Raw genomic sequence first — 17071 nt, 5'->3', positions numbered from 1 at the left:
ACGTCCGTTGTGATATCCGCCATGTACGACAGGTGACGAATTTCACGTGGCGAAAATTTACTGCCCTCTGACTAGACGGCAAAAGTCAATGGTTTGTGGTCGCTGACAACGTGGAACCACCGACTTAAAGAGGCTGTGAAAGGGGGGTCTCAACAAAGATGCGATATGCATACGATGTTAAACGACGCAGTGTCACAAATATCTTCTAGCAAAATTTTTTTTTATGCGTTTTGTGGAAGCTGATATTTGTATTCAAAATTTGAATTTCGCATCTTCGAGCCTTTCCCTCTCCTCTCGTCAGTTATTTCGCGCTGAAATGTCGGTCTGCCGGCTCCACGCACTCGCCCCCTTTGTCGACCGCCGACGCGCGTGGGAATTCCCCAGGGGGCGGAGCCAACGCCTCCTAACTGCTTTGGCATCGACGGCGCTGGCGCGGCGAACCAATGATGGCATTCCGCTGCTGGCGTCAAGAGCGCTACATGACGCAATGCACGCGGTTTCGGGCGAAAGCTTGGAACCGATGGTCGCCGCGAGGCGCGGAAGCGGCATTTCTTGAAATTGTATTGTAAATTATCGACTGGCTTTTGAGCTCTTCTACGCGGCATGAACGCTCGGTGGCTTGTACTCTGCATAATGCAAGCATTTTATAGCCAACCTCCAACGCCCTTTAATACCGGATGCTTGAAACTCCGTACAGACATGTACACGGTTAGACGCTCACGGCTGAATGCACTACTAGAGCAGCTTTCATTGGGGGGAAACTTCCGGAGAAAAGGGAAAGTGTACTCCAGGCTGCACCTGCGAGCTAGTGATATATGGCTCCAGTGCCGGTGTCGGATGGGACGGATGGGCCGCAGATATGCATCAGGGCGCGGATGGGCAAGATGAGCGGCGTCGGAGAGTTTCTCTTTAGCGGCTGCAAAAGAATCAGTAATGGCTGAAGTTGTACAGAGTTCGTTTCTTGCCTTTAAGAATGTACGTCAATGGTTTGAGGAGATCTACACAGTGAGCAAAAAAACGGCGATAAAAATTCATAAGGCAGGAAATTCATGGAGAATTGGTTGCGGAAATTCATGAATGGCATTTAATATTATGCACAGCGCGAAAAACGAAGACAGGAGAAGACACACGCAAACAAACAAGCGCTGACTATCGGCTGAAATTTTGTTAAGAAATACTCGAGCTGATAAAGGTTTCAACCCAGCACGCGCAGGCGCACAACGCATGAAACACAACAAAAACAACAGAAACAGCAAATCAAACCACACGTGCGCATTAGCCTCATTGCACTGCAGCAGTACTCCCAAGATAGTCCAGTTCTACCTGGTGTAACGCCACCGAAAGTTTTGCAACGCACGGGATGTGCAAAGTGGCGATCAGATACGCCTCTACTATTTCCCAGCACTTCTGATTCCTGTGCATGAAGACAACGTCGGCACGCCCCAAATCAGGAACACATGCGCTATCATTTTCTTTACTGCAGTCACGGCAATGTAGGGCGAGATTAGATGAAGCGGCAGATGTCCCCAGCGACCTCTCGCGCCCTCTCAGGCGGACGTGGAGGCACCTTCCAGTCTGCCCATAATAAATTTTCCCACACGATACGGGTATTTTGTACACAACGCCCGTGTTGCACGGCACGTATCTGTTGGTGTGTCTGACAGCGCACGCTCCTGCAGTGGGCCTCCACTCGTCCATTCTGTTCCTGACCGCGGCACAAACCTTGCCAACCTTATTCTCAGCAGTAAAAACCACCTGTATGCCGAACCTGCCTGCAGCTTTTTTGAGATGATGGGAGACACCATGTAGATATGGAATGGGAGCAATCTTTTGTTACCGGCACTTTCCTGGGCTTTTTGGCAACTCCCTTTCATTTTCACCAGGAGCCTCTCCGCCAGATGCGCGAGGCTCTGTACAGGAAAGCCAGCCTCTTTGAGCCTTGAAACCTGTGCGTAGAAGCTGTCCTCTTTCAAGTGTGGGCAGGACTTATTCAATGACGACCCAAGGCATGACATTGCTATGCTATCTTTGACAAGCCTCGAGTGGCCAGACTCGTGGCTCAGAAGGGGTTTCTGCGACCGTGGTGCATGTTTCCAACACACATGATATTCGGTAAAGAACACATTAATGTCCAGAAACTGGATATGCCGCTATCTGGCAACTCGAAGGTAAATTTTAAGCCTTGTCCCTTTTTTTTTAAAGTTTCAACAGGTCTACCGAGGTTCTCATGTCACTCCCTTCCCTAGTGAACACCAGGTAGTCTTCTACATACCGGAACACTTTGGTTGCTAGATGCTTGATATCTTCTTCGAGCGCCTTGTCCATCTCATGGAATATGTCGCTGAAGACTGGGGCAACTCTGGAACCTATACACACCCCCGACCGTTGTAGGAAGCACCGGTCGTCCCACTTTACGAAGGTCGAAGCCAGATAAAAGGAAAGCAGTTCAAGAAAAATGTCAACAGCGACACCACTGGCATTCACAAACGCAACCTCGTCGTTGTCCTCAGTTATGCACTGTTTCACTGCCCTCAACAGGCTGTCATGTGGAAGCGAGTAGAAGAGGTCCTCGACGTCAATGCTCAGCGCAGAGGAGGTCCCTGGATTCTGCTGCGTAAGAAACTCAATAATGCGACTGGAACCTGGAACCTCTTCTACTCGGGCGTTGTGTACAAAATACCCGTATCGTGTGGGAAAATTTCTTATGGGCAGACTGGAAGGTGCCTCCACGTCCGCCTGAGAGGGCACGAGAGGTCGCTGGGGACATCTGCCGCTTCATCTAATCTATCTCTACATTGCCGTGACTGCAGTAAAGAAAATGATAGCGTGTGTGTTCCTGATTTGGGGCGTGCCAAAGTTGTCTTCAGGCACAGGAATCAGGAGTGCCGGGAAATAGTAGAGTCGTATCTGATCGCCACTTCGCGCATCCCGTGCGTTGCAAAACCTTCGGTGGCGTTACACCAGGTAGAACTGAACTATCTTGAGAATACTGCTGCAGTGCAATGAGGCTAATGCGCACGTGTGGTTTGGTTTGCTGTTTCTGTTGTTTTTGTTGTGTTTCATGCTTTGTGCGCCTGCGCGGGCTGGGTTGAAACCTTTATCAGCACGAGTATTTCCTAACAAAATTTCAGTCGATAGTCATCGCTTGTTTGTTTGCGTGTTTCTTCCCCTGTCTTCGTTTTTCGCGCTCTGCATAATGTTGAATGTTCACCAACTCCCCCAGTTTACGGTTCTGCGTAAATGGCATTGACTTCGGATGGAAGAGGCTGGATACCAGAGCGCTCGACATGGTCGCCAAGGAATTTGAGCTCCAACTTGCCGAAGTCACATTTGGCTCTGCTGATGATGAGGCCTCATTCAGAGAAGCGGTGTAAAAGCTGCCGGGGGTGTTGAAAATGCTGCTCAGCGTCGCTGCTCATGACGAGGAGGTCGTCGATGTAAGCCACGTAGCAGTATAGGCGCCGTATCACGGTGCCCACACAGCGCTGAAATGTCTTACTTGAGTTACGGAGGCCAAAGTGCGCGCGGATGTACTCAAAGAGGCCGAATGAATTAATGATGACAGTTTTGGGCACATCGGACGGTTCCGCGGAGATTTCATGGTAGGCCTTGACCAGGTCTGTTTCAGATAAAATGCTGTCGCAATGCAGCGATTCTGTGAAATCCGTGACATGAGGTAAGGGATAAGGGGCTTTAGGATGGTTGAAGTGTCATGCAAACGAAACCGCCACACAAGAAGAGGAAAAAAAGAGTGTTGTCGAAGTTTTCTGGGAGCGCACGTCCTCGGCTACGCCGCGGTTGACCATCGGCTGCTTAATACCAACGTGACATCTGGTGCAGATGCTGGGTACGTCGTTAATATACCGCACGCCCCCTTCAAGCCGCAATTCAAACCCCGGACAAATGCCGAAGGTAGACACGCCAGTCCACCAGGGCAGTCGCCGATTCCAAAGGCCTACCTCCCGAATTTGGACTGCTCCCTGTTTCTGATTCTTCACAAAGGGTAAGTGCTACCACAATGAATACTCCAGCTACAGTCTCGCCGGTCCTGCTCCAGCCACCAGCCAGAGCCACCCCCTTTTCCGCGGTCAACCACACGAGGACGCCGAATACTGGCTGGACCAGTATGACCGGGTGGCCATCTACAATGGTTGGGGCGCGAACTGCAAGATGCGTAATGTTCATTTCGCAATCGAAGACTACGCGAGGACCTGGCTCATAAACGATGAATCTAGACTTCGAACGTGCGATACGTCAAAAACAGAGTTCCTCCAAGGCTTCAAGGACAGCACGTTACGCAAGGAGAAGGCTGACCTGCTTTTGAAGACCTGAAATCAACTCCCCAACGAGTGTGTGACGGTGTATGTTGAGGAAACTCTTTCGACGTGCGGACCCAAGCAAGTCGGAGTAGAGGAAGCTGAGTTTCCTAATGAAAGGGGTCAAGGAGCAGCTGTTCTCCGGCCTGGTTCGAAGTCCTCCAGTTACTGTAGCTGACTTCGTAAAGGTGAGCTCCATCGAAAAGTCTCTTGACATGAGGGCCCGGCAGCACGACCGCACAATAGCATCGATGCTCACGGCTGCTGTGGAGGGAGCCACGGTGAATTTGGCAGGCTTTCTACGCGAGGTGATTCGATCCATCGCGCGAGAAGAACTGGCGAAGCTCTTTCCGGTCAAGGTACAGCCTCAGGTTGCTACACTTGCTGTCGTTGTACGTGAGGAGGTGCGGCGAGCTCTAGGTACGAGTACACCACTACCTATCCCCAGCCAGCTGTGTACCCAAAGCCCCCCAATCTCTACTACGCCGCAGTCAGACGTCGTATCATTCCATCCCAACCTGAACCCACGTTACGACACACCTACCTCCGCCACTACACGAACTCAACCTCCCCAGCCGAATTCTCCACAGCAGCTTGGTCGCCTCAGAACGGATGTCTGGAGAGCGCCAGAGAGTCAGCCGCTGTATTACCATTGCGGTGAGGCTGGACATGTTTGGCACCACGGACCATACATCGGTTGTCCTCGTCCAATGTACGGAGAACGACCGCAGGAGATCGCGGATTACATCTCGCAAGCGGACTCTATACAGCGCCGTTTCTCCCGATCCCCATCTCCTCGTCGCTACAGTTCCCCACGGCGAGGCCGGTCTCGGAGTCCCCATAGTAAAAATTAGATTCAGCAGCCTCTGGAGGTGCGGCTGCTCAGCGACAAAACGTTCAAGGTCCTCCATCGCCACAAGAGAGTTCTTAACCAACGCCGAATTTCATAGCCGTACTGACAATTCATGAGCCCACGTATCTCAAAACTAGCCGATGTCCTGGCGCACCCCTCTGTGGCCACGACGCCTTTCCTCGATGCCGAACTCCGACGTACCGCAGCCGATACCGAATGCCTCTACATCCCCAAAGTAAGACACCATCAACTGCCGGCTTAGAGATTTCGGTTGACGGCGCTGGTGTAACCGCGCTGGTGGATACCGGTGCCGATTATTCTGTGCTCAGTGGGCAATTCGCCGTGGCACTAAAAAACGTTACAACCGCTTGGGCAGGCCCACAGATGCGTACAGCAGGGGGACAATTGGTCACACTACGGGAACGTGCACGTCGCGGGTAACCGTGCAAGACCAAACATTCCTGGCAACGTTCGTAGTGTTAGCAGAGTGCTCCCTGGACGTCATACTAGGCATGAACTTTCTGACAGAAAACGGTGCCGTTCTTGATCTGCAATCGCAGTCCGTCAAGTGCTCGACCGAGAAGGCCATATCCGTCGGTAGTGTTCTCCAAGCGGCTCTGCGAATTTTAGACGAACATGTGACCGTGCCTCCACGTTCCAGTGTAATGGTGACCCTCACTCAAACAACAGACGGCTAATTGAGGTGACGTGGAAAGCAAGCAGCTGCGTCTACTGGACAGAGGTATTTCCGTTGCCAGGGCGGTTGCTTTCATTGAAGATAGCAAGGTTACCGTTCCTTCCACCAATTTCAGCAACGAACACCAATACCTTGACAAGGGGACAACTTTGGCGTATATTGACGCTCTTAGTGAAACTGGGTGTGTGCACAGTTCAACAACTGCTTCAACAACTGAGCCCGAAGGACTTGCTCAAGGACTTGCTTGTACGACATTAACCCAACCCTGCCGCTGGAGCAGCGAGGCATTGTGCGGGAACTGCTCAGTCGCTACCGTGGTCCTTTCGCATCCTCGGCACACGTCGGACGGTCGCATCTTGCGAAACATCGCATTATTACAGATGAAAATGTTCCGCCACTCCGACAGTCACCTTATCGAGTGTCTACCAAAAAACGTGAGGCTATCTAGGAGCCCATGGGCGGCACCTGTAGTGCTTGTGAAGAAGAACGGCACCTTACAATTGTGCGTTGACTACCGTCGGTTGAACAACATCACAAAAAAGGATGTGTATTCGCTGCCCAGAATTGACGACGCCTTGGATCGCTTATGCAGTAGCAGATATTTCTCGCCCATGGAGCTGGAGTCTGGATATTGGCAAATTGAGGTACAGAAAAGAGGTACCTAAAGAGGTACAGAGGTACCTCCCAGCCTACCAGGTATTAATGTTTTTAAAGTGTTTTTTTAAATGTTCTTAACGATTTTTATGTTTTTAATGCCATCATTTCTGTTATTGATTGTCTATAGCTTTTAGCCCCTTTTGGGCGACCTCTTCTTTCATTACCGATCATCCGTTATTTCGCGCCTTGGCCCTATACACCCTCCGCTTCTCTTCATCGTCTTTCACCGCCACCACATTTACCAATATACTTTATCTACTGACGTGACTGTCTTCTGGATTCCGGTGACCGAGCAACCTTTTATCTATGTTCCACCCCCTCATGATTGCTATATATTCTCTGTATTTCGCAATAAAAATTCAGTTGATAGTCAGCGCCTGTGTACGTCCTTCCTTGTTTCTTGTGTCCCGTCCTTTGCGCTGCTCCACCACGATACAGAAAAGAGACCACAAAAAGACGGCATTCATCACTCCAGACAGGTTTTATGAATTTCAGGTTATGCCATGTGGTCGTTGTTCGGCACCCGCGACTTTCCAAAGACTCATGGACATCATTCTTGCGGATTTGAAGTGAAAACCTTGTCTGATCTACCTGGACGACGTAATCGTTTTTGCCCCGTCTTTCGAGGAGCACCTTCATCTCCTTGAGGAGGTATTGCAGTCCATAACGTCATCAGGCCTTACTGTAAAAGCCGAAAAATGCCATTTTGTATATGAAGTTTTTACGCCATGTCGTGTTTGCAATGCCTAATGGCAAACATCTCGAATAAAAAAAAAGAAGGGATCTCTAAAAAAAAGTCCCCCATTTCTCACTTTCTACAGCCGCGTGATCAGAAGGAAGTTCGTCGCTTCCTCGGGCTATGCGCAAATTACAGCCGCTTCGTGGGGAATTTCTCCGAAATTGCCGCACCCCTCATTGATCTGACAAAAACGCATGTACCGTTCAAGTGGGAACCACCGCAGCAGAAGGCGTTTGAAGAGCTTCAACGCCGCCTGCAGTCACCCCCCGTGATGGCGCACTTTGATGAGCTTGCGGACACAAGGGTCCACACCGATGCGAGCAACGTTGGTTTCGGTGCTGCCTTCGTTCAAGTCCAGCGGGACCAACAACGTGTCATCGCCTGTGCCAACCTAGCACCCTCCAAGACAGAAGCCAACTACTCTACCTTGGAAAAAGAATTCCTCGCCATCGTGCGGGCAGTTTCCAAGTTCAGACCATACCTTTATGGCCGCTCCTTCAAAGTAGTGACCGATCATCACGCACTATGCTGGCTCACAAATCTCAAGGATCTTTTCGACCACCTCCCTCGATGAAGCCTTCGACTTCAAGAATTCGATATCACCGTCGTTTACAAATCCGGTCACGCACACGCAGACGCAGACTGCTTATCTCGCGCTCCTGTTCGACCAGCTCCGGACGACGCTGCTGTTGGCTATGAAGTATTCGTGAATGAATACATACCAATGATTTCGCCGAGCATCAACGCGCCTACCCCAACCTTGGCGACATCATTCGTTGTCTTGAAGGTGCCAGCAGCAGAGTTCCTCAAGCGCTCAGGCGCGGTTCGTCGTCTCTCTGAATACGTAACGGTGTTCTCTGTAAGAAGAATTTCGCTGCCAGTACTAGGCCATACATTCTGGTCGGCCTCGTGACCTTACGCAATGAAATTCTTCGCGCCTGCTATGACGAACGAGCTTCTGGCCACATTGGTGTTACTATAACTCAAGCCAGAATTCAAGAAAAATACTAATGGCGTCGCCTGGGTCATGACGTTACACATGACATCCGCACTTGCCGGGATTGCTAGCGCCATAAGGCTCCACCCGTGAAGCCAGCCGGATTCATCAAGCCCATTTAGCCGCCTTCGCAAGCGTTTCAACAAGTCGGCATGGACTTGCTCGGGCCCTTTTCTGCATCAGGCTCCGGAATAAGGTGGATAATCGCAGCCACTGATTATCTCACGCACTATGCAGAGGCAAGTTCTCTTCCGAGCAGCACCGCCATCGAAATAGCCCAGTTCTTTGTGCATCAAATCGTCTTACGTCATGGTGCTCCACAAGTTTTGATTACGGACAGGGGGCTGCCTTTTCCTCCGAGCTGCTGCACCATATTCTAGTTTTCAGCCACACCAGCCACCGTAGGACGACTTCTTATCATCCTCAAAGTAACGGAACGTCTAAAAAAGACGCTTGTAGACATGCTTTCTATGCATGTGGACGTGGAACGTAAGACCTGGGACGACATCCTGTCCTACGTAATGTTCGCATATAATACAGCTGTACAAGAAACCACCAACATCACACCGCTTGGCCTCGTTTATGGCTTTCAGGTGACGACAACACTCGATGCCATACTGTCTCATGACGACGACCACCCGAATGACGACGTTGCGTCCTTCTTACAACGCGCCGAAGCTGCCCGCTAACTCGCAAAGCTTCGCCTTCGGGACCAACAGGTCCAGGACGCGGAACGCTACAACCTACGATCATCCACGTGGTTCGCCTCGAGCCCTACTGCGACAGGGCGCACTAACTCTACTCTAGACCTCTGCCTTCGATGCCTTCGGAGTAGGGGGGCTAATGACGCCAGCGATCGTGCAAACGAAAGCGACCATCCAGAAGAGGAAGAAGTGTGTGTTGGGGAAGTATTCGGGAAGCACACATCGTGGGCTGCACCGCTGTTGACCCTCGGCAGCTTAATACCAACGCGACAATATCGCCATGTTTAGAGGTCACGTGCATGCCCAAGAGGAAGGCAGGATAATGCCAAGCTCTAGCACGTGCTCAAACTCGTTGGGCCAAGCCGGAACAGGTCTGGAGCAAAGCCACGGCATTTATCGAGTGTGGACGAGACTGCTGTCACGATGTGGGGCGTTACCTGGTTCTTGACGGGCAGTAAGTAGTTGGATGGACGGAGCAGGGAAGGGGGTTTAATAAGCCGACTGGGGTGCGCTGGGTATAGTAGCAAGCGGTTCTTGGAGAGGCCCTGAACATTGAGTTTCGCCGTGGTGTCCACGAGACGATTTCAGTGCATGTTGACCACCAGGTCGTCGTGACGCAAGACATCAGCTCCTAGCATCGGATAGCATACGTCCGCGACGAGTAAAACCCTTCGAACTACGCAGGTCCAGCTTTCTGGAACTATAATTTTGAATATGGGAATATTGCAAGGTAAAGTTATTGAAATATTGAAGGCAATGGTCCGTTCTTCCGATGCGTAGCAAAACCTTGCTTTTAAAGTTTTTCCGTCGCTCGCATCGACTACTTAACACTGCCATAAAAAACCAATGGGGAACGTTTTTGGCGAACGTAAGAACCTTAGAGCAAAAAAAATGCAAACCTGCCCAGATAAGATCTAAGGTCTGAGGAAAAAAACAGCACAAACGGGGACGAAGCAGAGAGAGGGACACGACGCTGTCGTGTCCCTCTCTCTGCTTCGTCCCTGTTTGCGCTGTTTTTTATCCTCAGATCATGCACCAACCAGCCCAAATTTCCACCCTTTTGAAGATCTAAGGGTATACTGACTGCTTTAATGAAATGTTACGATATATAAAAACATTGCGTTCAGAACCTATTTCTCGTTAAAAAATGCTTTTGTCCAGAACTGTTGCTTATATCCGTAAGAGCATGCTCTCCGTAGGTAGCGATGGGGGTGAGATTGGCGGCTTTTAACGGTGGGCCGCATCAGCGAGGGGGTGACGGTGTAATAGTGAAAGGTTAAGGTGAGGACGCTAACCTCTGTCTCTGTGTCGACAAGGAAACGCAGGCCAGAGATCCTGTCACAAATGACGAACAAGCGACTGGTCTCCGTGCCGACACCACTAGTCGGTTCTAGTGGTGCCCGTGGAAGTTTCCGTGGAAACGAAAGAGCGAAGCGCACCGATTACTCTTCCCCGAACGTGCGATGGCGTCAGCACTCGCCGGCTTGAGCGGGTGGTGGACTGCGCTGGTCACGTGACGTCCAGCGACGGGAAGGGAAGCGAGCTCGAGCAGTCTCCAATGCATTGACCTCGCCAAAAAGACGGATAATGTGGGCGTGGCACTCGTCACGAAGGCTATTGTTGGGCTGCTGATACAGGTGTTACCTATCTTTTTATTATGACAAGCCTCCGAAATCAGTCTCCTGTTCTCATTGTTAAAACGAGCGATGATAGTGGTCCGATTCAGATGCGCTTCGCAATCTTTACACTGCGCACAATGCAAAGCAAGATGGTTTCTGCGAGACTTGTTCTCTATATCTTTTGCGCGTTCACATAGTCTATCACTGATGCAGCGACGCGCCTCCCCGATGTGTAAACTGCCGCAAGATGTCGGAATCTTGTCAACTACACCAACACGACAGTGGACAAACTTTCGCTTATGCTTCTTCTGGCAGCTTTTTTTGCTTCCGTCGTCGTTTACACGTTTGCGTAATCCGCTAAGTTTATTCCTGGCTGAAAAAACTAGCCTAATGCCTCCTTTGCTCACTATTTTCTTTAGATTGTGCGAAACTTTTTGCACGTACGGGATGCACGCTGTTTTTTTTTTTTTGCCTGACCCGCATCGCTGCGCTTGATCTTTCGCAAACTACATTCAGCAATCAGGGACTCAGCAACATTTGACACCATATTTTTGGGGTATCCTGCTGCAGATAGCTTGTTCACCTACGCACAAGTTTAAAGAATTCTTACATGCGGCAAGGTTTACGTTGGACAAACCAGACGGTGTCTTAATGAGCGCCTGCTTGAACACACGAATTTTTTAAACAAGAGAGGCCATCTTCCAGACCACTGCCAAGCCTGCTCGAAAGGTAAGCGTATAGCACGCAAGCCTCGACTATCTGATTGCAAAGTACTATTGAAAAGCCGAGATAGGACAGAACGGGAGCTTGTCGAAACCTTCTACATCAAGAAGCTGAGGTGATAGTTGCATTAGTGACATGTTAGTTGTTTTTCGCCTCAGTAAAGTGCTGTTTCTTGATGCGTATCTGTCAGAATGAAATGTTTGTCAACAGCGATTAAGAGCATTGATAAGGGCACAGGCTATATAGACGTTCTTCCATGAATAAATCCTGATGAAAGTGCAGCGCTCGTCCTGTTCCCTTACTCGTTGCCGTTTATGGCTCTCACGTCTTTCATGATATGATTACTCAGGGATCTATGAATGTTAAGTAGACAATGGCCAATTCCGCATATATGGGCATTAATCCAAAACGCTATTACGTCATACCTTCAAGGTGGAACTTGAGTGTCTCCTCCGAACTTTTTAGCCTTCGTCTGCGAGCCTTTTCACCTTTTTGTGTGGATTCATGAAGCTCAATTCCATGCTATGGCAGACGCACTAGGACGTCGAGCATTTGGTAGCGCATAACAAATGAATAAATATGACAAAGACGAAGGTTTAGAACACGTAGCGCGAGAGGCTGTGGCAGTGCACTCACAAGGCATTGGGAATCGAAGCTTCTCTGTTTTGCTGGTGCGGTTCCAATCGCGCTCTGGGCACTGGAATAGCACGGTGGAAGGGCTAAATATTTTGGGATATCAGAAAGGCCCCTCTTCTTGTTCGACCTGACGTTGAACCGCTTGTTCGCCACGGTTCGTGGACGGTGCTGAACCCTTTACTGAGAACTGAAGCTAAAAGTGCGCATTCATGACATTGTGCTATGGATACCAACTAGAAGCTTTTTTAATAGAAAACCTTTAGAACTGCTTATATTTAAACCTTCTGAATTATTTCAAGGCTGCACATCAAGACGAATGCACTGAATTGGAAACGGGTAAACGCCTCCACCTTCTATACAGCGGGAAGGAACAGCAAAATTCATAAAGTGTTTTGTCTTTAAGTCGTTCAGGGGGGTCTTCCCATGCTTCCGCGTAATATATATCTTCTTTTTTCGCGTTCCTGTCGGGGCCATCTTTGCTCACCTCATTCCGCATCCTGTTCATGTTGTGATCATCGGCGATGACGACCAAATGCAGCGGTGTGGTAGAGTAGGCCACCGCAGACTTGATGGCAACCAGGCCGAGGGCGAAGTAGTTTTGGCATATCACGAAGACCAGGGTCATATTCTGGCTGCGTTAAGTAAAAAGAAGAAATTTCAGATCAGCTATCAAGAAACAGTTTCTAGTTAGGTGCTGAAATGCGCGAGACTTAAAATGGGAATTCTTTTTTCTTCAATTGTAGGCGGCTTCCTAGCTATCCGCTTTAAAAAGCGCAGAGCCTATTTATCTGGCAGAACTGTTGACAGTTCGAGAATGTTGTGCCTAAAAATTGTTTTAAAATCTGTTTCGAAAGGTTTTAACATTCACAAAAAGTTTTTGCTTTCGCCTTTCCGGCACTGTCCACTCAAAAAATATATTTTACAAACGCGAGATACTTCTCTTGTTACACTCTTTTTCGAAGCTGAGTTAGCCTTTGCGGGCTACGAGGATACAAACGGGTGATCTCATGAAGACCTGAATATGCATATCATTTCTTTCAACATATTTATTGCGCACATTACACACTAACTTATGCAGTCACACATGCGCACACTACAAACTGTTTATTGGACGGAAAGGTGGCATAATTAAACATAAAGCTCAAGCATGAGCAGGGGTTCAATGTTTCTTGTCTGTTATCCTGACGTTGCTGCTTTTTTTCCACGTGTTGGGTTCGGAGCGATAATGCGATGTGTCTGATGCTTGAGCTGTATGTTTAAATATGTGTACCTTTTCGTGTAATAAACAGTTGGTAGTGTGCGCATGTCTGTCCGTTTCTTGTTAGCGTCATTGTTGTGCCAGCGTTCATTTCATTGTTTGAACTTTGCACGGGCTGCATTTTTTTGTTAATCACTTTGTATGTGCTCGTACGAGTGATTGTGGATTCCTCTGTATTGTCTCTTTTCTGCATAAAGTTTGTTTTGTTTGTGAACCTTCGGCTCCGACCGATTTTCTGGCTTTCGACCTGCGAAAGCCGGGCACCAAACGCCCAAAAACCTCTTGTCATTTGGTAGCTGGTCTCCGCTGAGCTTGCCACGCTGAGTCAAGGGCATCTCCTTTGGGTCCGAGACCGATACCCCTACACGCTCTAAGGGCGTCTCGGAACGCACGCTAAAGTGCGCGAATTGGTGACACCGGTGATACCTCTGAACAGTATCTTCCGAAGTGAAAATCTGACTTAACAAGCATTCGTCCGTCCCTGACTTCAATTCGCATCATTCGCCTGGCATCCGTTTCAAGCATGCCTAAACTCCTAACTCGAGGCTTTCCAAAACTGTGCTGGCTGATTTACCACTTGGAAGTACTCAAACAAAATGAACATTACTGGACTTAAACGCTCTATCTCCCCTCGAACATATGAGCCACCCCACATCATCTCTCCTCATTGCCTCTACTTCTCAGCACCTTCTGCCATCCATCTTCAGGACACCCACTACCGAAAAAAGCGGTCAGAACGTACAGTCGGCTTAACCACAGCGGCCCCATTCCCAATATCAAGTGCCGCATTTCCGACAAGAACTGATCTTTTTTTTACTCCACCATTAGCTAGTCATAATGCCTTAAGTGATATACTTTCGTTCAAAGATCACAAATCACTTTGCGCGAAACTCCCGAGTCATTTCTTGAACAAATGCACATTTTGTCGGCCTCGCCAAGAATAGTTAAATGATTTTGAACTGTGCCTAATATTGCACGCTCATTTTTTTGGTATTTTTGCCCTGTCTTTGTAACTTCTTAGTGCTGTTTATTTACTTTCTCGCCTTTTGGCATTTTCCAGTCTTTGTGTTCCCACCGTTCCTACTGCGTATTGTTTTTAAAGCGAAAGCATTATATGTGCCATTAGCACAAAAGCAGCGTCCACCGTCTGTCGTCGTCTTGGAATTAAATTTTTCAGTGACGTCACCAGGCTCTAGCATGACGTTAGCAGTAGATCATAAGATAGTGGCGTCTACAGCAAAGACGAGAAATATAATTTCTCCCGAAAGTGCGGAGAATTGAACCAAACTCCTTCAGATTGCGGCGCGAGCACAAAACCGTTTTCTTTAAACGTGGTATTGATTCTCGTTGTGGTAAAATTGTGGTTCATAAAGAGAAAGCTTAAAAACGCGCCTGTAAGGACTAAAATGTTAGCGTACAATGCAATAGTGAGATCGAAGTTAGAATATGCTTCCGAACTCTGGGACCCGCATACCATGAAAGACACCAAAGAACTTGAGCGAGTACAGAGAAAAGCAGTGAGATTTATATACGGGAAATAGGCCAGGAAGGATTCGCCGTCCTCAATAATGTTACAAAATAGAATACAGACACTCAAAATACGCAGAAAAATTAATCGTCTTGTACTACTACATAACACTCTTTCTGGAAAAAATAATATTACGCTACCAGCTTCCGTATGTCGGCCTTCTACGAGGAGAACCCGACACAGTCATGAGTATTTGCTTGCCCCAATCTTCGCGAAAACAAACGCTTACAAGTACAGTTTTTTCCCTCGAACGGTGAACGATTGGAATTCACTTCCCATTAGTGTATTTCAGTCTAACGATTTCATGGCTGCATTGCAAAATCATTTTTGTGCAAGTTAGCGATGTTGACGTTCTCATTTGCGCTTCTTTTTGTGCATTATGTTCATTTCATGTTGCATTGTATACGCTTTTCTGTGCTTTCTTGTTTGTGATATGCCCCTCCTGCTTGGGCCAAAGTATTGGCCTGCAGTATTACTAAATAAATAAATAAATAAATAAATGAATAAAAATAATGTTCTATTTACATGAACTCGTTACAAAGCTTGTCAGAAACAGCACGATAGGCATCTCAAAACAGGCTGCGCGAACAGAGGCGAACCTAGTGCATGTGTTTCCTTACCCATTTTATGATAATGAATAGGTGTGCCATTACGTTTACTGAGGCGTAACGTCCCGAAGCAACTCAGGCTATGAGGGACGCCGTAGCGGAAGGCTCCGTACAATTTCGACACCTGAGGGTCTTTAATGAGGACAGACATCGCCAAGCAGACGCGCCTCAAGCATTTCGGCTTTATCGAAATTCGACCACCGCGGCCAGGATCGAACCTGCGTCTTCCGGGTCAGCAGCCGAACACGATAACCACTTAGCCACCGTGGCGGCTGTGATGTGTCATAGAAAGGAACGAGTCTATAATGAACCTCTCCACAGGGCTCTGGATGATACAATGCTTTCGCATTCGAAGCGCATAAGTAGTCTGCCCTCTTTAATTTAACAGGCTTGAATTTGCACCATTTATGCACCTGCCTTATGCAATGCCCTCGCGCCTTTTTTTAAGGGCGAAATAAATTAAATGCACTCGGCTCGTACAGACAATGTTAGGGGAAAAAAGCCGGCAGGCATCTTAATTGCCTTTTCACAACAGTCACCAATAAAATTAGGATACACCTTGTGACTTAGCATTCACTGGACGCTTGTGGAGGACCATAGTCCAGTACAGGACTAACCTTGGCGAGGGCCGGGCCAGTGCGCCACCAGTGACAGGTGCAGGAACCTGGGATTTGCTTGCGACATGTCTGCACCAGCTGGAGCACTTGGAGGCGGTGTTGATGTAGGCCAGATGTGTAATGATCAGTCCTCCAATGACAGCCAACACGCAGAGACTCAGGACTACGTGAACGGGCCTCAGTTTGGCCATAGCGAACAGCACTGCGCACTGCAGGAGCAAGTGTGGCATGTTTACTAAAATAAGTCTCTAACAGTGCATTAGTCATTGCGCATGAAGAAAAAGGAACGGTGCATTCACGAATGCGCTGGCAGGAAACATTTATTACTTAGCAGATAATTCAGGACATAGGCTGCAGTGCTCTTCAAATTTCAAGCTAGCTATACTGGTGAATTATCCACCTTAGTGCCAAGGTATAGCGCTGGGAAGCCAGGCACGAGGAAATATTAGCAAGATTAGCGATACTCTTCTAATTACGACGACACTCCAAGGCAGTGCATCAAGAAAGCCACGACACATACGGCAAAGCTGTAGCGAATCAAGGCTGTCCACCACACGCTCCTGCAGCGAAGCCAGCAACTGCTGCAGCGGTGACAGTCAAGAGACTAGTGCGCCCACCCGCTGCTGCGCGATCAGCTTAGGTCGCTTCGCGCGAAGAATGCAGCCTGGCACAGTGTGTTTGTCAAAATGTATCGTGACTTGAGCTTAAGATGCGGCCTGTAATAATACTGTTCAAGCCCGTAAGTGTGGCAACCAGTTCTTTACATCTGGAGGCCGTAATGTAAGTTCGTACTTCCCAAGCTCCTGAAGGCATAAGCTTCAAGGGCGCGAGTCTTTTTTTAGTGCTCAATGTCTTGCGTGGTAATACTTTAAGTGTGACATTCGATAAGACCTCGATTTCAATTGCTGACGCTTTCTGCTGCCAATAATATTTCTATGGCATGTTCTGTATTGACAAATGGCTTCAGTGTCAACTACATATCTTTTTCTACACGTATAGCCAGGTATCTTTCAACTGTCATCAGTTTGTTCACGTGACTCGGTTTCGTTCTCACAATGACGTCTGTTTTGCAATGAAAATAATGTTAAATGAAATAAACAAAATCAAGCTGAACTGAAT

General features: G+C 48.5%; 1 protein-coding gene across 1 annotated transcript in view; it reads right to left on the bottom strand.

Moving 5' to 3' along the window:
* Positions 1 to 16143, bottom strand: part of LOC149334644 (glucoside xylosyltransferase 1-like) — a 117081-nt gene extending 100938 nt beyond the window's left edge. Inside the window, exons 1-2 of the mRNA XM_089555856.1 lie at positions 15959 to 16143; positions 12426 to 12573 (exon numbers count right to left, since the gene is read on the bottom strand). Of these exons, the coding sequence (XP_089411982.1) occupies positions 12426 to 12573; positions 15959 to 16143 (333 nt within the window). The remainder of the gene's footprint in view (positions 1 to 12425; positions 12574 to 15958) is intronic.
* Between the last annotated feature and the right edge of the window lie 928 nt (positions 16144 to 17071).

This window comes from Amblyomma mixtum, chromosome 8 (assembly GCF_055824585.1).
Source record: "Amblyomma mixtum isolate Tamu chromosome 8, ASM5582458v1, whole genome shotgun sequence".
Lineage (NCBI taxonomy): Eukaryota > Metazoa > Arthropoda > Arachnida > Ixodida > Ixodidae > Amblyomma > Amblyomma mixtum.
Note: the sequence above shows the minus strand (reverse complement) of the source record. Positions and strands in the feature narration are given on the sequence as shown.